Source organism: Sapajus apella, unplaced genomic scaffold (genome assembly GCF_009761245.1).
Source record: "Sapajus apella isolate SASKATOON/1434 unplaced genomic scaffold, GSC_monkey_1.0 scaffold95, whole genome shotgun sequence".
In the NCBI taxonomy this organism is placed as follows: Eukaryota; Metazoa; Chordata; class Mammalia; order Primates; family Cebidae; genus Sapajus; species Sapajus apella.
Genome location: NW_022437035.1, coordinates 7,128,790 through 7,150,980, shown reverse-complemented (window position 1 = coordinate 7,150,980; position 22,191 = coordinate 7,128,790). Strand labels below are relative to the sequence as shown.

At 55.0% G+C, this 22,191-nt stretch overlaps 1 protein-coding gene across 4 annotated transcripts in view; it reads right to left on the bottom strand.

Moving 5' to 3' along the window:
- OSBP2 (oxysterol binding protein 2) overlaps window positions 1-22,191 on the bottom strand; it is a 200,805-nt gene that overhangs the window by 22,815 nt on the left and 155,799 nt on the right. For all 4 annotated transcript variants that reach the window (XM_032256907.1, XM_032256908.1, XM_032256909.1 and 1 more), the window contains one exon: window positions 10,862-11,115. In XM_032256907.1, coding sequence (XP_032112798.1) covers window positions 10,862-11,115 — 254 coding nt within the window. The remainder of the gene's footprint in view (window positions 1-10,861; window positions 11,116-22,191) is intronic.

The following is a 22,191-nucleotide window of genomic DNA, read 5'->3' as shown; positions in this document are numbered from 1 at the left end:
ACTTCCCTCCTAGACAGGGATGTGAAGGAGGCACCAGAGGCCTGCTGGGCATTATGTGGGCAGCCATTTGGCTCATGGAGGAGGTGGGGAGACGGGCCAAATGCCCAGATGGTCCAGGCTGGGTGACTGGCTCCGGCCATCAGCACATGCAGGAGGAGGCCCCCGCACCCCTGATGCAGGGATAATGGGAGAAAGGGCCGTGTTTTTACCTGCGGCTGGACCAGGACCTGCCAGGCATCTGCCATATCTGCCCTCCGGCTCTGGGCTTCCAGACGGGCGACCGGAGGACCCTGTGCTCTCCTGGTTTCCAGGCCAGGGCTACTCACCCTCCATGCTAATCCTCACATCCTCTGTGGCCACGGTCCCCACCTCTCACCAACCCGAGGTTCTGAAGCTGATGAGCGGTGAGATCACAGAGAGTCATGGTCTTCCCGAGCCCCTCTGCATGGCCAGGGGACTCATGTTACCATTGTTACTGGGTAACAATCTCACCTCCCCTGCCACTGAGGAGTGATGGGCTGGCCTCACTTTTTTTTTTTTTTGAGATGGAGTCTTGCTCTTGCCTAGACTGGAGTGCAGTGGCATGATCTCAGCTCACTGCAACCTCTGCCTCCCAGGCTCAAGTGATTCTCATGCCTCAGCCTCCTGAGTAGCTGGGATTACAGGCGCCTGCCACCACACTGGCTAATTTTTGTATTTTTAGTAGAGACACAGTTTTGCCATGTTGGTCAGGCTGGTCTTGAACTCCTGACCTTAAGTGATCTGCCCACCTTGGCCTCCCAAAGTGCTGGGATTACAGGCATGAGCCACCGACTGGCTTGGCTTCACTTTACACAAGATAAAACCCAAGCTCAGCAGGTGCCTCACAAAGGCAGAAAGAGCTGCGCTGCAATTCTGGTCTTCAGTGTCTAAGACCCAGACTGGGCCCCGTGGAGCCACAAGGGGAAGTGCTGGGCTCCCCCAGGGGTCCCTTTGGCCCAGCCAAGCTGTCATGCTGTATCTCCATCACCTGCCTGACCCTCGACACTGAGCTCCCAGGGCCTGCCCCTCACGAGTGCACTTGGCACAGGCTGGCAGCACACAGGGCTTCAGCCCTTCCCAGTTCCCACTGGGGGGTCGATCAGAGTGTCTCCTTGACGTGACTCCCTCTCGGCACTGGTGAGGCAGCTTTCCACTCCAATTACAACTTTAAAATAGCCTCTCCACATTCAGAATAGTTTGCCGCTCGCACACAGGAACCAACACCATCTGGCTTCCAGTTTGCCAACTGATTTTAGACAAATCTGGAATCTATTTTTACCCATGTCCCCAGGCCCTGGATGAGCAAGCTGTCAGGACCAGGACAGTGGTCAGCTGGGCAGAAACCTGCCCCATGGGCCCTGGAGGGATAAGGGAGGGCAGCTCTGGGCCTCTCACCTCTGCCTGGGTTGGCCCAAGGAGCCCCACGTGATCTCCTGGGCTGTGAGCCAAGCGGGGCCTCAAAGAAGCCTCAGCACGTCTGGCAGTGGGGGCTCCTTCCGCTGGGGGGGTCTTTATTTCTATGATGCCCCACATCAGAAGCCGTGAAGGCCCCAGGTTGCTGTCTCTGTTCCTGTGACCCTCTCTGCAGGACCTCCAGCCTGTCCCCAGTGCCTGCTCTGGCTATCTGGTTCCCCAATGTCTCCTACTTCCCCCTTGTGCTTTGCCCTTGCAGCTGGAGTGTCTCCAACTGGAGTGTCCTCCAAGCCTACTCCATCAAGTCCTGGCTGTGCCAGGTGCCCTTCCTCCTCCGGTTTCCCCATATCCTTGTCATCAGGAGGTTGCAGGCACCCATCCTGCCCAGCCAGCTCTACAGCAGGCACCAAAGTGTGTCTCCTGAGGGATGCCACCATCCTTGGTAAACCCAGGGACCAAGAGTGTGGCATCTGTCCCATCCAGGCCTGGTGAGCATCTACCCTCTGCTGGCCAGCCCTGTCCTCTCTTCTTTCTGCCTGCACTGGGCACCTCAAGGGCCTTTGGGCTTTTGTGGGGCTCACTCCACCAGCCAGCTCTGCCCGCTCACTGGCTACACAAGACCTATTCCTGGGAAAGACCCTCCTGCATCCTGCAGAACCCCTGTGTGGGCCAAGTGGGGCATCAGACAGCAAGGCCCCCATTCTCTAGTGGCCCAGGCCCCCAGCATGGGTTCCTCCCCGATGGCCTCTTTTCTCACCCACACAGCAACTCTGCTGGCCCTGCCTTCAACTCAGAGCAGCACCGCCCACTCTCACCGGCGCTAGCTCTACGCTCCCTGCCCAAGGGGGCCCTGAAGGGTCTCTGAGCACCTGCGGCTGCCTCACAGATAGTCATTCTCCAAGCAGAAGAGGGGTCTTGCTAAAATGCACGTGGGATCATTTTATTTGGCCTTGAGTCATTGACATTGCCATTGGCGTTCAGTCATTTGGCATTGAGTCCCTTGTCTCATTTCAAGTCACGCTGTCAGCACAAGGTCCCTTGTGACTGGCTTTCTCTCCTGTGGCTCCCAGTACTCATTGCAGGGCACCTGGCACCTGTACCCCTCCTGCTCAGCCCCCAGCCTGCCTGCACCTCTCACCCCATCCCACCTCACCGCTCTTTCCTCTAAAGGTCTTTTTGCCCCTGACATCCGTGTCACCTATGTGGTTATGGCTCCCACGGGAGGATGCAGGGCCCACAAGGGACCCACAAGGGGATGTGGGGCTGTGTTCACCCGCACAGCTTAAGGTTCCCAAGGGCCACAGGGGGTCATGTGGTCATAGGGACTAAGTCCTGGGCCCAGCATGAGTCACCAACTATGAGGAGCCCTCCAAGTTCAGGAACAGGGGTTGAGTCAGGTATAGTCGGTCTTGCCCCGGCCCCACCTGCAGGTTCTAAAGGGATGGCAGTGGGAACAAGCCCACAGGCTGCTAAGAAGCAGGATGAAGCCCAGCTGCCAGCTCCCCCAGGGGCTCAGGACTGCAGAGGAGAGCACGCCGCAGCCTTACTCTGCTGCTCTAGCCTGCAGACGGAACCTGCTCCCACAGGTTTTCCACTTTATGGACATCGACACAAAGCATGAGCTTACAATATGTATGAACTCAATCATCCCCCACCTGCAACCAAGTGACAGAGGCAGTGCCACCGTATGAGGTACACCCTGGTGCTCAGGGAGGACGCTGCTGTGGGGGACAACGTCCCCGCCCCAGGCCTGGCAGAGCACCTGTGCACAGGCACGTTATGGTTCAAGACTCATTCTAAAAACCAAAGTCATTAATAGTGCCACAGAGTTTCTCTTAAATGGCAGGAGAATTCAGTTACTACCCAAAACAGTAATTCAAGCAAGGATATGCTGGGCTGGCTTTTATCAGAGTCAAAAAAATTACCCACTAGGGAGTTTTGCCAGACACTAAGCGATTCATTCATTTGCTCCTGTGATTTTTCACAATATTCTCCCCCCTCCCTCCCTCCTTCCCTCTCCTTTGCCGAGGCTCTCATGTGCTGGGCTCTGAGCCAGGCATAGAGGCTACAGGGCTCCTGGGATTGCGAGGGATACTGTGTCCTGCCCTTGCGGGAAGGATGGGTCAAGATGCTGCAGTGGAAACATCTGCGAGTCTCTGCAGACCTGCAGAAGGCAGGTGGTCAGTGGTGGCAGGACAGGCATGCAGGGTGAGGGTGGACAGGGGAGGTTTTCCTGACCTCCTGCCCCTATCAAGGGGAGGGTCAGGTTTATTTCTCTACCATAATGCAGCATTCTAGCAGGGTCTGGAATCAGGAAGACATGGGCTCATATCCTTTTTGGCTGGGATCCTGAGCCCCTCAGCCTTGCTCTCCCCATGCATAAGCCGGCAGAGTGGGGGCAAGGGAGATGCATGCAGAGGTCTGGCATGTCACACAACATATGGAAAACTCATCCCTTTCCCATCCTGGCTCCTCACTGGCAGGGCCTGCCCCAGCCTGTCATAGCCGGGTCCTCAGGAGCTGGGGTGTGGCTGTTGGAGGAACTGCCACCAGTGCAGGAAGACAGAACCAGGGACAGGTGGCCCTTGGGGAACAGGTGGGGAGAGGCTGCTGGGCCCGCTGGGGATGCTTAGGAATCATATGAACCCCATACCCTGTTTCTCTCTCATGGTTGAAAATCCAAAAGCCAAGCTGGTCTCTCCAGGTTCCCTAAGGGGCAAGGCGAGGAGTCTGCTCTCCTTTCCAGGGCGGTGGGGAGGTGAGGCCACCACTCACACAGTCGGCAACCTCGCCCAATGACCAGGTTCTGCCCGCGGGCCCCCCACGGCTGCAGAACCGTCCAGAGGCCCAGGAAGGATAACCGGGTGGGCAGCTGGGGTTAGCAGAGAGGCTTCAGGGCCAAACTGACGCAGGTCTCCATCCTGGCCAGAGCAGAAAGACCTGCGCATGGTGACAGCCCAGAAGGGGTCACTATTAATATTTTCCCTCTCTGCCTGGGAGAAAGAAGCCTACCTCCCATTCTATGGCTGCTGCCTCCACCCTCTGTAAGGTGAGGCAAGGCTTTCCCTGGCTCTTCCGGCCGTAGCTGGGCCGGAAGCCGCCTTCCCACCAACTGGGAACCTTCCTGGGCTCTCCCCAAACTTGGCCTTCAAAAATGGGCATGTGAGCTGGTGGCCCTGGGTCCTCTTAGAACAGGTCATGCTCATGAACACATGCCTGATGACCTGTCACTTTAAGAGTTTGCCAGGCTGCCTGTTGCCTGTGAATCCCTGCCTGGCACAGGCCTGGACAGAGCTCGGGAGGCGGCTGCTAAGGCCTGGTGTCAAATGCCCACCAGGCAGGCTTTCCTAGCTGTGTGATGAGAGAGGGGTTGCTCTGAGTTCACAATGGGGCAGCTGACTTACTCAGTTGCTATCCTCAGAGGGTCCTTCCAAGGCCCACCAAGTACACCCTCCAAGTCCGGCTAGAAAGAACCCTGCCAATCAAAATGCCACAAGGCAAAGGGAGGCTGGAGCCCAGTGTGGCGTGCACATGGAAAATGTGGTTACGATATAATTTAATGCCATAAAATGATGATCCAGACCAAGTGATCCCCATGGAAAGGGAGTGCAGGTGGGTGCAGGGCTGACCTTGGCAGGCTGAGGCCTCAGGACTGGGCCTCCGCTTTCTCACTGATCTTGTTCAGGTGAGAAAATGGGACCAGAAGCGCTTTGTAAAAGGTACCATCAGGCCGGGCGCAGTGGCTCAAGCCTGTAATCCCAGCACTTTGGGAGGCCGAGGCGGGTGGATCACGAGGTCAAGAGATCGAGACCATCCTGGTCAACATGGTGAAACCCCGTCTCTACTAAAACTACAAAAAATTAGCTGGGCATGGTGGTGCATGCCTGTAATCCCAGCTACTCAGGAGGCTGAGGCAGGAGGATTGCCTGAACCCAGGAGGGGGAGGGTGCGGCGAGCCGAGAGCTCGCGCTTTCCCTCGCGCGGGGAAAAAAGAAGAAAAACACTCCTTCTCAAAAAAAAAAAAAAAAAAAAAAAAGGGTACCATCACAGGTAAATGTGAGCCGTGGGCCACTTGGAGTGCTTTATCTGGAGACACAAGACCCATGATGACACATCACTTGCTGGCATTCCCAGGGGGCCACTGTCAGGGACACCTGTGAGTAAGACACTCAGCCCGACCTTGGGAGCCCTTGGGAGCACGAAGCTCAGTGGGGAGCGGTGGACACAATGGGCTAAATGCCAGAGCGGTGCACCTGGGAGCTGGGGTCCTGGGGGAACACTGCCCAAGAGAGGCCTTGGAAAGCCATGGTGATGTCCCTGTGGGGTTCTGAAGGATGACAAGGGAGCTACCAGTACCTGAAGGGTGAGGAAGGTGTGTTCTAGAAGGTACAGCACTGGCAAAGGTATGGGGGGCTGAAACACAGCGTCACTGTTCAATATTCCCAATCCAGAAACCACCTCTGAGCACTTTCTTCCCTCAAACACCTGGGGCCGAGGCCATTCCTGATGTGAGTGGAGGATCAGTGGGTGCGTGGAATGGGCCCGCACCACTAGCCGTGGGTCCTGGGCTCTTAGGAATCATCCAGAGGACCCCAGTGCCTGCCCTTCTGGGAGCTGAGGACCTAAAGGCTTATGATATCAATGCCCTTCCCCATACCTGAAAGAAATTTAAAAATCACCCGACCTTTTTTTTTTTTTTTGAGACGGAGTCTCAGTTTGTTACCCAGGCTGGAGTGCAGTGGTACAATCTCAGCTCCCTGCAACCTCCACCTCCTGGGTTCAAGTGATTCTCCTGCCTCAGCCTCCCAAGTAGCTGGGATTACAGGCTCGCACCACCACGTGCAGCTAATTTTTGTATTTTTAGTAGAGATGTATTTCACCATGTTGGCCAGGCTGGTCTCGAACTCCTGGCCACAAGTGATTCATCTGCCTCGGTCTCCCAAAGTGCTGGGATTACAGGCGTTGAGCCACTGCACCCAGCCACCCCTGACTTTTCTCCTGAAGCTGGAACAACCCCAGATTCTTTGTGGTCTTGGGGAAAAGTGAAGATGGAGCAGCCACCCTGTACCTGCAGGGAGACAGCTGCCTGCTCCAGCGCGCTCTGAAGGGCACCCTCCATGTGGGCTTTGTCTGACCAGCCGTCCCTCATTTTCGGCTCCACCTCTATGACTGGGTTTGATCAGAGCTCACAAGGTGGAAAACACACGGCATTTGACTGGGAGGAGGATCTGCTCTGTCTGAGGAGCTGGTGGGAGTAGATTCCCCCAGTGCAGGCATGGGCACTGCGGGGAGCAGGCCTGCACACATCACAGTCAGGAGGGCTGGGGAGCAGGATGGAGTTACGGCGGGGAGAAGCAGCTCCCTCTCACTGTGAGATTGGGAGAGATTGGGGGTGATGATTTGTACCTTCTGGGGACCTCAGTGGGTAGCTTCCCTCTCCAAGTCCCTGGCTTCCCACGAGGGGCCCTGGTAGGGCTACAGCCATGATGACCAGGGGATACCATGAAGCTGAAAGGTAAGGAGCTCCAGGGACTCACAGAGATCTCTGAGGCTGGGATCTTGCCCAGGGCATGGGTGAGGCTGCCCCGTGTCCTGACCTTGGCGTGTGGCCACAGCAGGAGGGGCCTTTGCAACCCTCAGAGGTGTCGCCCTTACCTTCTTGGAGAGGACATGGCCATCACTCCTCCTGCGGGCCACACAGACCTGGGTTTGCATCTGGGCATGGCCACCTACCAGCTGGGTTATGTTGAACAGCTCAGGGAACTTCCCTGAGCCTCAGTTTCCACGCTGGCACTCACAGTCCCTCACGGTGCTAAGCGGGTTAACTGTTGGAAGGGGTAAGTGGTCTGGTGTCTGAAGAGGTTCCCTGGAGGCTTGGAGGTAGGAGCAGCGTGGATGTCCCAGTTACACAGCCCTGGCCCAACACCCTCTCCTGACAGCTGTGAAGCCGCCGCTTGGCCAGGGGCAGGAATGCGTATGTCCCATGGTCTTCAGGGTGGCTTCTCTGCACATAGTGGGGGCTGAACACTTGGTGTCTGAGAGCCATGCAAATAGCCCTTCCAGAACTGCCCCGGCTCCTGCCAGGTGAGGAGTAAGCTGGCAGGAAGGGTCCCAGGGGAAACATGAGCCTTTGGGCTAGCCTGGGCTACAAGCACAGTCTGTTGGGGCAGCCCCGAACTCCTGCCCTCCCTGCTCCTAATTTAACAGCAGGAGCTTGGGGAGGGCCCTTGGAGCAGGCTCACACCAGCAAGTATGGCAGAACCCAGCCCAGGGCACAGCTCCCGTCACTCAGGGCCGACTTTGCCGCCACATTCCCGGGATACTGGAGCTGGAGAAAGGAATCGTGACCAACCCCAGGGTGTTATGCTTCCCATAAGACAATTCATTAGGCACTTAGACTTGGAGCTGTTTTTATGGCTTCATAAGCACAGACGAGCCTCTGATGTCTGATAAAAAGCATGCAAGACGGCAGCCAGCTGAGAACCTCATTATCTTGGAAAAGCCAAAACTGCTTACTCAAGACAAAGCAGTTCTCGTCTTGGGTGGGGAGGCAGTGCCTGGGAAGCCTCTGGCGGGGGCTTCCGGGACGGACAGGGAAATATAAATGCATCATTATGTCATTCAGTGCTTTACATTTGTGTGTGTCCCTGGTAGAAGCGCAGCAATCCGGTCTGTGGGCTGTAAGGACAATGGGCCTGAGAGGGTGGAAGTACGAAAACGGTGCAGGCGACAATGGGGCCAACATGCAGGGTGGCCCAGCAGCCTGTCAGCATCCTTGGCACATGGGGCCAACCGCCCCCCACCCCCCATCACTGTGGGATCTGGATGGGCCAGGCACACACACCTGCTGATGGAAACCTGCCGGCTGAGTTCCCAGTGGTCGGGGAAGGAGGCACACCTTGCTCAGTCTCAGCCCCCAGGGTGGGATTCCCAAGGCTGCATTTGGGCGCTCCAGGCCTGAGCCTGAGCATATCTGGGCAGGTGTGGGTGGTGGGGTGGCCCTCCCGCCCCACAATCGTGCTGCCAACAGGCCAGTGAAGTAGGCTTGGGGTACTCTTGGCCTGCAGTGAGCTCACTCGGATACCAGCACTGCCCACTGTCCCCAGCCAGCATGATGGCTCTTCTGAACCCCCTTCTCTGGACCTCCCTTCCTCAACTCTGTGGCAGCCTCCATTTCTGGCACAGCTCCTCTGCTCTGGCACCCTTGCTCCCAGCAGGCCACACCAAGCTCCTACGACTTGCACCCCTGGCCCAGATGCGCCCTGCTGTGGGACTGCCCTGGGAGGAGCCTGCTGCAGTCAGACCTGTGTCTGGAGGGTGGAGGCCTGGAGGAGCACACACACTTTTGGGGAGCACTCCCCAGACAGAAAGAGTGAAGCAAAGAAAACTTTCCCAACCTAGCAAGGCAGGACAATATTCAACTCCAGGAAATACAGAGAACACCATAAAAATATTCCTCAAGAAGACCAACCTCAAGGCACATAATCACCAGATTCACCAGGGTTGAAATGAAAGAGAAAATACTGAGGGCAGCCAGAGAGAAAGGTCGGGTTACCCATAAAGGGAAGCCCATCAGACTCACAGCAGATCTCTCAGTAGAAACCCTACAAGCCAGAAGAGAGTGGGGGCCAATATTCAACATCCTTAAAGAAAAAAACTTTCAACCCAGAATTTTACATCCAGGCAAACTAAGCTTCATAAGCGAAGGAAAAATAAAATCTTTTGTGAATAAGCAAGCACTCAGAGATTTCATCACCACCAGGCCTGCTTTACAAGAGCTTCTGAAAGAACCACTACAAATAGAAAGGAACAACCAGTATCAACCTTTCTAAAAAATACCAAAAAATAAAGAACATCAACATATTTAAGAAATTGCATCAACTAATGGGCAAAACAGCCAGCTAACATTAAATGACAGTATCAAACACACATATATTGTTATTAATTCTAAATTTAAATCGACTAAATCCCCCAATCCAAAGACACAGACAGGCAAAAAAAGCCAAGACCCATTGGTATGCTACATCCAGATCCATCTCACATGCAAGGATACATAAAGACTCAAAACAAAGGGATGGTGAAAAATTTACCAACCAAATGGAGAGCTAAAATAAATAAATAGAAAGCAGGAGTTGCAATTTTTGCTGATAAAATAGATTTCAAAGCAACAAAGATCAAAAGAAGCAAAGAAAGATATTACATAAAGATAAAAGGATCAATGTAACAAGAAGAGCTAAAGATCCTAAACATATATGCACCCAATACAGAAATACCCAGATATATAAGACTTACAAAGAGACTTGGACCCCCACACAATAATAGCGGGAGACTTCAACATCAATATTAGACAGATCAATGAGACAGAATGTTAACATCGATATCCAGGACTTGAACTCAGATCCGGAACAAGTAGACTTAATTAACATTCATAGAACTCTCCACTTTAAATACACAAAATATACACTCTTATCAGTACTACATCACACGAATTTACAGGTTTAAATGAAATATTGGTTGGCTGCTTGTTAATTATTTTCTTCCCTCATTTTTTTTTTTATGTCTCTATTATTAAACACAATTACAGGCATACCCAGTTTTAGACTGCATTCTAGCCCGGGCAATAAAGCAACACCCCTGTTCTCTCTCCCTCTTCCTCTTCCTCTTCCTCTTTCTTCCTTTCCTTTATTCTTTTTTTTTTTTTTCTTTTTTTTTTTTTTTCCCTTCTCTCGTAACAAAAAAAAAAAAAAGAGTGAAGCAGGGCCAAGCACGATCCTCCTGCCACCATCGAGAGACCCTCCTGGCTCCCAGTCATAGCCGTGTGGCTTCCAGAGCCGGGGTGAGTGGCTGACTCCTGCGCTGGGCTGCTTAGTTTACAGCAGCAGTTACTCGCTTCATCTACCATCAGGTTGGCACAACCTTGGCAGCCTCAGCTCTGAGGCTCTTCTAGCTCAGGGAGACCTTGACTGCGGCCCCTCACCACACACCCTCCCCTCGTGCATGCCCAGTGTCTGCTCCCTGCATCTGGGGAATGAACCCAGGGAGGAGCCATGGCAGCCGCTCAGGGCCAGTGTGGGAGCTGTGTCCCTACTGTGAGGGCAGATCTGACCTGCCTGGCTGGCTAGTCAACCTGGGACCCCGACCTTTCTTATCCAGGCATGAACTAACTGTAGACTGCACCAGAGTCCACACCCAGCTCCAGTTTCCTCCTGACGATTCAGAAGCATGTCCTTGCCCAATGATGGCAGGATGAAGGCGATGACTCAAGAACCTGAAGCTAGCTGGGGGTGCTGGCTCTGGGAAACACCATGGAGACGCAGGAAATGGAACCCTGGCCTTTCAATCAAGCGCCCCTGGTCACCCACTCAGGGACGCCGGGGCCAGAGCCAGGGAGCCCCGTGCCAGGACGGTGGTGGGGGCAGGTACTCACATTGATCATAGCATTGGATGTGATGCGGAAGAGGGTGGCCCGCTCGTTGACAGCCTTCAGCTTCTCCCCACTCTCAGATGGGATCTTGAGGCCGTCCAGCTCATTCAGGGAGCGCTGGAGTGCAGCACCGTGCTTGGCGATGAGGTCATTGCACGTGCTGAGGTCATCTAACTTCAGGGAGAGGTTCTTCAGGGTGTGGTGCAGCTCACTCTTGTCAGCTGGGGTGGCAGCCTCATCGTCATCCCCTGAGTCATCTGTGGAAGAAAACAGAGTCGTTACGGTCATCACCAACAGACACGGTACCAAGAGGCCAACACAGCCGTGCCGGGCAGCGCAGGGCAGATAGCACCACTCGAAAAACATCAGTCCCCGAGGTGGTGTCCATTCCTGTTCCTGGCCAGGGTGAGGTGCCTGTGTCATCCTGGCCCAGCCTTCCCAAGGGCCCAGCTGAGTCAGTGGGAAGGACTGTAAAGAGAACCCAGCTTGAACGGCAGGGCCAGGACTGGGCTTTGGAAGGGGCAGGCCCACAGGCACCCACCTGCGTGCAGGGTGCCAGCTTCCTAGAATGCGGTGCAGGGAAGGATGGTCCATGCTGGGGGGTGAGCTAGAGACTGCTCTGTGGGCACAAAGACCCAAGAATGGAGCCGGGTGCCTTTACTGGCAACACAGGCCTACCCCAAACCAATCAGCCCCGTCCAGTCAACCTCACTTTGCTCTCTGCTCATGGCCTGTTCCCCCCGCCACACCAATCTGTGCCCTGTTCCCTGCAAAGGCTCAAGCGCTCCCGTCTGGGCCTTTCCTGCTGCATCCCAACTGCCTGGAACCTTCTCACACCTGCCCCTACCAGAGGTCCTGCCCCACCCACCCCTTTGAGGGCCAGCCCAATGCCACCTTCTGTCCAAAGTGCCAAAAGAACCTGGGCAACATGACAAAATGCTGTGTTTGACAAAAAATAGAAAAATTAGCCGGGCATAGTGGCACGTGCCTGTGGTCCCAGCTACCCAGGAAGCTGAGGTGGGGGTATCACCTCAGCCTGGGGAGGTGAAGGCTGCAGTGAGCTGCGATCGTGCCACTGCAGTCCAGCCTGGATGACAGAATGACACCTTGTCTCAAAAAAACGAAAAACAAACCCCAAACCCAAAACATAATAACAGACAAAAACAGTCTGCCCAAAGATCCCATGTCACAGTTGAGGTGCCCCTGTCCCTGCCTTCCCCCATCCCCTGCAGGAGTGCATTCATTCTCACTGATGGAACACCTGTGTGCAGACACGCTGTGGCCTCTCAGTGGCCTTGTCAGGGTAGGAACAGGATCGTCCCAGGTGACACGAGGAAATCAAGGCTCTGAGAGGTGAAGTCATGCCCACACAGCCTGGCTGGTCACCCTCTTCCTTCTGGGTTGCTGGGGTCTGAATGAGAGGGGCAGGCTGTGCCCTCTGCTGACTCCCATGGCCCCTCTCACCTCTCTGTCATGCAGCTGCCCAGGGCCCTTGGACCTCCCTTTCCTACCAGCCCAGCCTGTGTCCAGGGTCATGGGGCTGTGGGTGTCTCGGGGGTGGTGCACCATAGCAGGTGGGGCGGGGGCAGCTGACCGGGGGCCCTGCTGCTGTTTAACACCTGGCACAGGACAGCAAGCGGCTGACACCACCCTGTGAGTCCCAGAGCCTGTAGCTGCCAAGGGGTTTCTGAAACACCTTGTTTAGAAAAAATCAGCAAAAAACTTTTTTTAGATGAAGAAAATCTGTAACCCAAGACATAAGATTTTTTTAAAAAAGAATGCATATGGTGAGAGAATGTTTCTTCCCACGGCAGGCAAGTGACGTGGGGGTGGACATGGCTGAGTCACCTTTCTGAGTGCACATGGTGTCCATGACAGGGTCAGGCCAACCAGCTGCATGGGGCCCGAGCCAAGGGGAGCTGGGAAGAGTGCTCATGGTATACCCTGTCCCCTCTGGCCACAGGGGCCTTGGGGTAGCATCCAGCCTGGAGTCAGGGAGCCTCCTGTCACAAGCCAGCCCAACTGCATCCCCCAGATGACAATAAGTTGTTATTCAAATGACCACCTGCCCCTCCCATGGAGGCCCCGGCAGCTGGGAAGGAAGAGGGTGGCCAGCCAGGCAGCCTCAGCATGACTTCAGCTCTCAGAGCCTTGATTTCCTCATCTGTCTCCTGGGGATGGTACGGTCCCTACCCTGGCAAGACTATTGACAGGCCACAGCCAGTATCTGCATATAGCAGCCGAACTGCGGCCCCCAAACATCTGGAGGCCACACGGGCTGAACCAGGGTCTGGGTCACCAGCTCCATCCGCTGTCGCTCTGGGCCTCACAGTGGAGGTCGGTAGACAGCGGCTATTCCTCCCTCCCTGCAGGCAAGAAAATGCAGGTTCTGAGAGGCCAAGCCATCAGCTTAGTGCCCAGCTACTGAGGGACAGGGTTGGGATCTGAGTCCACTCTGTCTGCCTGTAAGTCTTCCTCTTTCTGGATTGGCCTTAGAAAGGCCCTAACGGCTGATGTGTACCACGTCTTTCTTGGTGCCAGGCCCTGGGTGAGGCGCTGCCTCAGTTAATGCCTGTGACAACCCCGCGAGGTAGATCCAGGGGCAGACAGGTATGTTGAAATTGCCCAGGGCCACAGGCCGAGGAGATTCCTGAGCAGCCGGGTGTCTGGCTTTAGGGCCTGTGCTCTTTGTAAGTTTACTTTTTTGAGCTGGAGTCTCACTCTGTCTCCCAGGCTAGAGTGCAGTGACACAATCTCGGTTCACTGCAACCTCCGCCTCCTGGGTTCAAGTGATTCTCCTGTCTCAGCCTCTCGAATAGCAGGGATTACAGGTGTCTGCCACCACGCCCGGCTAATTTCTGTATTTTTAGTAGAGACTTGGCCTTCACGTTGCTAAACTCCGGCCACACTGAGTCCAGAAGTCTCAGCTCTGGGTAAAGGGGCCCCCTGATGGAGCAGACCCACACTGGAAAGAGACGAAACTTAAGATTAGAGGTGTAAATAAAAACTATTGAATATTACATTCCTCAAATTACAAAAAAAAGCATTAAATTAGCTTTGCTTTTTTTTTTTTTTTTTTTTTTTTTTGAGACGGAGTCTTAGTTTGACACCCAGGCTAGAGTACAGTGGCGCAATCTCAGCTCACTGCAACCTCTGTCTCCTGGGTTCAAGCGATTCTCCTGCTTCAGCCTCAAGAGTAGCTGGGGTTACAGGTGTGTGACATCACGCCTGGCTAATTTTTGTATTTTTAGTAGAGACGGGATTTTACCATGTTGGCCAGGCTGGTCTTGAACTCCTGACCTCAAGTGATCTGCCTGCTTCGGCCTCCCAAAGTGCTGGGATTAAAGGCGTGGACCACTGCACCTGGCCTTTTTTTTTTTTTTTTTTTTTTAAATGAGATGAAGTCTCACTCTGCTGCCTAGGTTGTAGTGCAATGGTTCGATCTTGGCTCACTGCAACCTCTGCCTCCCAGGTTCAAGTGATTCTCCTGCCTCAGCCTTCTGAGTAGCTGGAACTACAGGCACGTGCTACCACACCCAGCTAATTTTTGTGTTTTTAGTAGAGATGGGGTTTCACCATGTTGAACAGGCTGGTCTCGAACTCCTGACCTCAAGTGATCCGCCTACCTTGGCCTCCTACAGTGCTGGGATTACAGGTGTGGGCACCCTGGTTTTCGTGAGACTGTGCAGTGACTTCTAGTCAGGGAGTGAGCCCCAACTCTCACCCTGCACAATAAGCCCCCATCACAGGATTTTGGGGAGCACTGCACCTGCCCTGCTGGCCTATGTTGTCTCTCTCCCTCTCCGAGACTGTCATCCTAGCCAGGAGGAGGGGGGAGGCAGGATGTGTGCATGGGGGAAGTAGGGCTACAAACCCTGTCTCCCCCGCCCATGCCCTCATCCTAGCAAGAGGGCCATGGCTTGGCACGGGGACATCTGGGCTGAATCTATGGGGCAACCAGAGAACAGGAGGTCAGGCAGGGCAGGAACCCACATCCCTACACGGTAGGCCAGGGGCTCAGGCCTCCAAGGACAAAGAGGAGGACAGTGACCCAGGGAATTAAACGAGGGGGCTGATGGAAGAAGGACTCAGAGCTGAAAGGCTCTGGAGGGGAGGCTGCCTCCCTGTCCTTCTGCTTTGCAAGCAGCCAGTCATGTCCCCCAGCTATGCCTCCAAGCAAGGTGGCCAGGGCGATCTTCCTGAACTCCGCCTGCACGTCCCCAGGACTTGCTCTGGCCAGCTGCCTGTGCGCTGCTGTTTCTGGTGCACTTCTAATGTTCAGATCAAACATTCATGGCAAAGCGACTGACCAGGCTCCCAGCAAGTTGCTCTGCCATCTGCAAAGGATGTGGCTTTTAATGCAAGGACATTTGGGCATGGAAGATGGAGAGCTAACTCTGTTCTTCCTCAGAGACATCTTGGGGTGAGAGGGGGCCCATGCCTTCTAGCCTTCTAATGAAAATGACTTCTCTGTGATGGTGGTAGAATGTGGGCTCCAGACAGTGGAGCCCGGAAAGAGCAATTGATGTCAGCCTCTGAGGCAGGCACAGGGCTGCGGAATAAGGTGCAGGCCAGCTCCTGAGACCATGTGGAACAATGACTGTGGGATAAGCACCCCAGCCTATTCACAGATATGACCATCCCCAGAAAAACACCGATTCCTGAAATACCCACTCACGTTCACTAGCTACGCACATACAAGCCGAGGGGTGTAGCGATGGGTCTACTAGGAGCCAAGGAATGCCAACGACTGCTAGTAACACCAGAAGCCAAGAGGACAGCATGGGACAGATTCTTCTTTAGAGCCCTCAGAGGAAGCACAGCCCCGCCAATACCTTGGTTTTAGACTTGTGGTCTCCAGAACTGTGAGAGAATGATTTCCTGTCATTTTAAGCCAATTGTTGTGGTAATTTATTATGACAGTCCGAGGAAATTAAGACAATGGCTTGAAACAACACACTTTTTTTTTTTTTTTTGAGACTGAGTCTCACTCTGTCACCTAGGCTGGAGTGCAGTAGTGTGATCTCAGCTCACTGCAACCTCTGCTTCCTGGGTTCAAGTGATTCTACCACCTCAGCCTCCTGAGTAGCTGGGATTACAGGCGTGTGCCACCACACCCAGCTAATTTTTGTAATTTTAGTAGAGATGGGGTTTCGCTATGTTGGCCAGGATGATCTTGAACTCCTCGCCTGTGATCTGCCTGCCTCAGCCTCCCAAAGTGCTGGGATTACAGGATTGAGCCACTATGCCCAGTCCAGAACACACATTTATTATCTTATAGCTCTGGAAGTCAGGAGTCCTGAAATCCAGGTGTTGGCAGGGCTGCGTTCACTCGGGAAGCTCCAGGGAGAAGCCGTTGCTTTGCCTTTTCCAGCTTCTGCAGGCCGCCCTCACTCCTTTGCTCAAGCTGCTTCCTCCATCTTCAAAGCCAGCAAAGCAGCATCTTCTGCTCTCTCTGATCTAGTCATTATGCTGGGCCCACCTGGGTAATCCAGGAGAATCCTCATCTCAAGATTTTTCACTGTATCTGCAACATCCCTTTTGCCATCTAAGGCAATGCCTCCACAGGCTCTGGGGTAGGACGTGGATGTCTTTGGGATCCACTGCTTGGCTGTTGCAACGAGTCGCTGTGACTGGGCTGCACACCATGCCACATTCTCACTCTGATCACTACGGTCTGATTTACTGCCTGGGAGTTGACCCTGGACGCTCTCAAGTGGATCACTGAGACTCCTGAGGCACAGAGACCTTTCAATTCCCTCTGTCCTTCCTGCAAAGACTGGCACATATGCCTCCCTGACCAGGCTCTCTGCATGGAGGTGGCAGCCTGGGATGGGGAGGTGGCAGTCCTGGGCCAGGCAGTCCTGCTTCTGACTCCACATGGCCTTGGTAAGTGTGCTGGTCCTAACACCGGGAATATTGTTGGCTGCTCTGGGAAGGATGGTAACCACCCGGCGCATGGCCAGTGCAGAGCTGGGACCTCACATGTACCAGGGCCCTAGGCCCCTAGCCCGCCAAGACCTCTGTCACCTTCTACCGACACTGTTCACTTTTGCATATACCTTTTTTTTTTTTTTTTGAGATGGAGTATTGCTTGGTCACCCTGGCTGGAGTACAGTGGCACAATCTCAGCTCACTGCAACCTCCACCTCCCAGGTTCATGCAATTTTTCTGCCTCCCAAGTAGGTGGGATTACAGGCATGCACCACAACACCCGGCTAACTTTTGTATTTTTAGTAGAGACGGGATTTCACTATGTGGGCCAGGCTGGTCTCGAACTCCTGACCTCCAGTGATCCACCCACCTCAGCCTCCCAAAGTGCTGGGATTGTGAGCCACCACACTGGGCCATAACTGTCTTGAGTTTACTTCAAATCATAGAGGCTCGGAACCAGGGGAGCCCCTGCTTGTTTACTGTGTCCCCACATTCCGCTCCCCACTCAGGGCTCTCCTGACCCCTGTAATAGCTGGATCTGAGGCCACAGGGCACCCCCTCAGGGCTGGGACCCCTCTGTCGTAGGGAAGCTCCTAGGAAGAAGTGGGTTGTCATGGAAACAGCTAGTGCATGGGAGCCAGGTGGGCTATTTTTAGAAGCGGAGCTTTTTCCTGGTCTTTGGAGGAAAACAGATCAAGTTTCTCAATGGGGAAGCCCTGGTGGGGGCAGCTTTTTGAAACTAAGAAACTGAAAGCCTACACAGGCCAGCTATGGATTGCGGGAAGGAGGTGACCGGGTGGTGCTGCAGGGGCAGAGGCCCTGCGGCCACCCCACTGTCACTGCTTGTTTTGGGGAACCTAACTTTGCCCTCACCTGCCCGTGAACTCCTCCAGGGTTAAGGCATGGGATGACCAGCAGGGACCCGTCCCCTCACGTGTGTCACTGGAGAGGTGAGCACCCCTGGGGCAGGGTGGAAGGCTGGCACTCACCCCGCTCACTGCACCCACACACAGTGCTGGGCTGGATGAGTTCTGTGCGAGGTGCTGCTAAGATGCATACTGGCAAGGGACAGGCATGTGGGAACTGGGGGGAGTGGGGAGTGGAAGAGCAAGGGCCTGGAGGAGGATGCTGGGAGCACCCGCAGGGTCCTGGGCAGTGAAGGACATTCCTACAGTCTACATCCAGCAAGGCTGGAGCAGCACCCACCAGCATCCCATATCCTCTCTCCTTCCTGGTTTTTCAACCCATCCCAGTGCCGCATGTGGGGACCCTGCACCCTCTGTGCTGACTTGGGCACTTTCCCATTCCTGCGCCCTGCTGCACACCTGCATTGTGGGATTTCTTTCTTTCCTCCTCAGCCGGAGGCCCAGTGTGGTTCACTTCAACGGCGCAGTGTCTGCGGCCCCCAGGCTCCCTCTTCTGGGCTCCCAAGCACTGGGCTGGTTCACCAGCCTCTGGTTAACTGGAGTCACATTTGGGGTGTCCAGATATTTAAAAGAATGTGATGTAATCCCAGCACTCTGGGCGGCTGAGGCAGGTGAATCACCTGAGATCAGGAGTTTGAGATCAGCCTGGCCAACATGGTGAAACCCCGTGTCTACTAAAAATACAAAAAAGTAGCTGGGTGTGGTGGTGGGCACCTGTAATCCCAGCTACTGGAGAGGCTGAGGCAGGAGAATCACTAGAACCTGAGAGGCGGAGGGTGCAGCGAGCGGAGATGGCGCCACCACACTCCAGCCTGGGCGACAGAGGACAAGGCTCAGAACTTGCTCATCTGCATGTCCATAGACCAGGCAGGGCCCTGCGGGGAACAAAGAAAGAGAAGCCTTGCCCTGCTCCCTACTCCCCAGAGCAGGCGTGTCTGCATCAGTGCAGTGTGGGGGCTGCGGTGCCGGGGGCCTGATATCCACTGTCAGTCACCGGCAGGATACCCTTGGACCAGCGGACCTCTCTCAGGTTCACAGCGTGATTAATGGAGACAGGCACTGCCATCCCTCCCCTCTCAGCAGAGCTAAGTTCAAATATGCACGACTGCAAGCGGGCAAGGCCTAGTCCCTGAGCCCTGGCAACTTTCCAGCCCATGACCTCGTCCTCCAGCGGTCACTGCTCTCTGGGGCTCCCCTCACTGGGCTCCAGACCCCACGGCGCGGCGCTCATTCCATTCTGAGCGCTACCGACTTTAAGCAGGGCGCGCATCCTATTCTGTTAGTCTGGCTATGCAGAGACACTCCACCCCCGAGTCGGGGCTCTGAGGAGAAACAGCGCGGCGGTGTTGCTTTCAGTACTGCGGGGGCGCTGCACCCTAGCCAGAATACAGCCATTCCCAGCCCGTGTGGTTGGCCCCTCCCACATTCAATTACAGCAGCTTTGCTGACTTTGATTTAGATTTGGGGAGGGTTGTTAAGCTGCCAGAGCCCGATCACAGAATCCAATTAGCCAGATGCTGATAACAGAGAGAAAGGAAATGGATGGGAGACCGGGGGAAATCAAGTGACGTCACCGTGTTTGAGCATGAACAGCCCAGTTGCTGGGTGACTGCCTCCTCTGCACTTCCAGCTGTTGGGTGGTTTCCACATGTTACAGGGTATTTTCCAAGTGTCACCCCAAGAAGAGGAAAGGGCAGCATGGAGAGTTAGGAGCCTAACCAACACCTTAAGGCTGCTGATTTTTTTTTTTTTTTTGCGCTGGAGTCTCACACTGTTGTCCGGGCTGGAGTGCAATCTTGGCTCACCTCAACCTCCACCTCCTGGGTTCAAGCAATTCTCCTGCCTCAGCCTCCTGAGTAGCTGGGATTACAGGTGCCTGCCACCATGCTCGGCTAATTTTTTGTGTTTTTAGTAGAGACGGGGTTTTACTATGTTGGCCAGGCTGGTCTTGAACGCCTGACCTTGTGATCAACCTGCCTCAGCCTCCCAGAGTGCTGGGATTACAGGTGTGAGCCACCGTGCCTGGCCTTTTTTTTTCCCTTTGAGACAGAGTCTCACTCTCACCCAGGCTGCAGTGCAGTGGCGCGATCTTAGCTCACTGTAATCTCTGCCTCCTGGGTTCAAGCAATCCTCCTGCCTCAGCCTCCTGAGTAGCTGGGATTACAGGCATGTGCCACCATGCCCAGCTAATTTTTGTATTTTTAATAGAGACAGGATTTCACCAGGTTGGCCAGGCTGGTCTCAAACTCTTGACCTCAGGTGATCTGTCTGCCTTGGCCTCCCAAAGTGCTGGGATTACAGACGTGAGCCACTGCACCTGGCCTGCTGATCTTTACCAACAGCCTAGTGGCACCTGGCACCCCCATGGCCCTGGAGGTCAAGAGACCACAGCAGCTTGTTAGGCCAGGGGCTGTGGGACCACGTGGGCCCCTGCCCAGCCCTGCCTACTGGTACCCTCCAACCTGGCCTAGAGGGGGCAGGTGGGAGGTGGAAGCCTGCCTTGGAGTGGCACCAGAGGAGGACCTCCCTCCCTCCAGGCTATAGCTGCTAACACTCTATCCATTCAGGCAATGGAGGAGAGCCTGAGAGGTCTTCTATGAGCTTCCGAAAGAACAGGGAGTTTCTGGCCACTGACACAGGAGGGTCATACGGGAGCCACTGGGTGAGAGCTGGGTAGATGACTTCAGGTTGCGGGTGGGGCTCTGAGAAAGCTTCTGGAAGGAGGTAGCAGCTTGACAGCTGGTGCAGGATGGTGAAACTTGGTGGTGGGTGGCATGGGAGGATGCCGCTCCAGGGAGAGGAAAGAGCAGGAGCCCCAGGACAGAGGTGGAATGGGCCACCGCTTGGAGCCTGAGCCCCCCTGAAGCAGCAAGTAGGAGACGGAAGCGGTGAGGGAGCAGCGAGCGCCCCCGAGGCACCGCCAGTCCTTCCTGACTGGGGAACCCAGAAGGAGACAGATCTGCCTCACCCAAAGGGGGCCCTATAGGGATTCTGCAACATAAGGGATCATTAATTAAAGACCCCTGGGTAATTGGACAAGCGACACCACTCCCCTACAGGAGGCAGACAGCTAAAGACTCTGAGAAGCTCAACCCGAGGACGCTGGAAGGCACGTCAGGATCTAATCTGATGGAAAATCAGATAATAATAAATAATAAATCCCAAACTCTGGCAGGCAGATGGAAAACCCAAAGCAGAGCGCCAGTGTCATCTCGGTTCTCTCCGCAGGCCCATCTGCCCTCGTCTCCTGCTGCAGCGAGAGCTAAGCGTACCTGTGGCACCGCAGGAAGCTTGGGGACCACATCTGGGAGACGTGTGCAGGGCTTCTGCCCTACCAGGGACACCTGTTAACAAGGCCAGGGTGGGGCCTGTGGGATGCGGCACCAGGCCTGCCATATAAATATCAGGCTTTGCTTCCATTTCATGGGAGCTGCAGCAGCAGAAACCCTATCAATAAACCTCAATCTGTAGGCTGGTGTCTGTGGTGTCTTCTCGGGGGAATCACTTCCCTATACCCCTGGGCCGGCTAGAGAGATCAACAAGCACACATCTTGGAGGACAAAGAAACTCCCCTTCTTCCCTCTCACTGGGGGAGCCAGGGCATGTAGTCAAAGCCACGAACCAAAACAGGGGGTGAACAATAGAGGCACATGTGCCAAGCCAGGGCGCCTCCTCACTTGGAAGAGGGCTGTGACCTAGAGCTGCACACGTCCCTCAGCTGTCCTAGGGAAGATGGACAGCGCTGGGCAGCCAGGCCCACTCCAGGGAAGTCACACAGGCGCAGAAATGGAGCACAAGATAGAGGTGCCTGCCTCAGTTATGGCATCCGGTGTGATGCTAAAGACGGCCTGCTGCCCACAGCTTCTTCCAGCCGGCAGAGCACCCAGCCCACCCACAGCCTCCACCCCACCAGGGTTTCCACAGAGTCGTCTTGAAGGAATGAGGTGCCTGCCCTAGATCCAGCTCTGCAGTGGGCTGACTCCCTCCAGCGCCGTCCTGGCTCGCTCACTCGCCCTGTCCTGGTTTCCGTCTCACCCCAAGGTGGAGAGGTGGCTGCCCAGGACTTCCACAGGGCTGTTCTCGAGCCCAGCCTGGTGGATGCATGAAGGACAGTCCCCATGCCAGCTGGGCTCAGGAAGCTGTCCATGGGGCTGCAGCCTCCTCCTCCGCTTCCCCCCTGAGCCCTGTGTGACACCACAGAAGGGACCCAGAGCTGAAGCACTCAGGCTCCCTCTCCCTCCTCTGATCCCCTGCCATTAAGACCAGGGACCCACCTGCATCTCAGCAAGGCCCTAGTCTCCCAGGTTGGTGGGTTTCTAGACAAGAGCCTCCTCCAGGGCTCTCTCTAAACCCCAACCCACTCATCTGCCTGCCCACCACCTGCTCCGAGACACAACCAGAAACTCCTGCCTGCAGGCTCAACCTCCTGGGTGATGGGACTGCCTGGTAACTTGGAGGTGGGAAGGATATCAG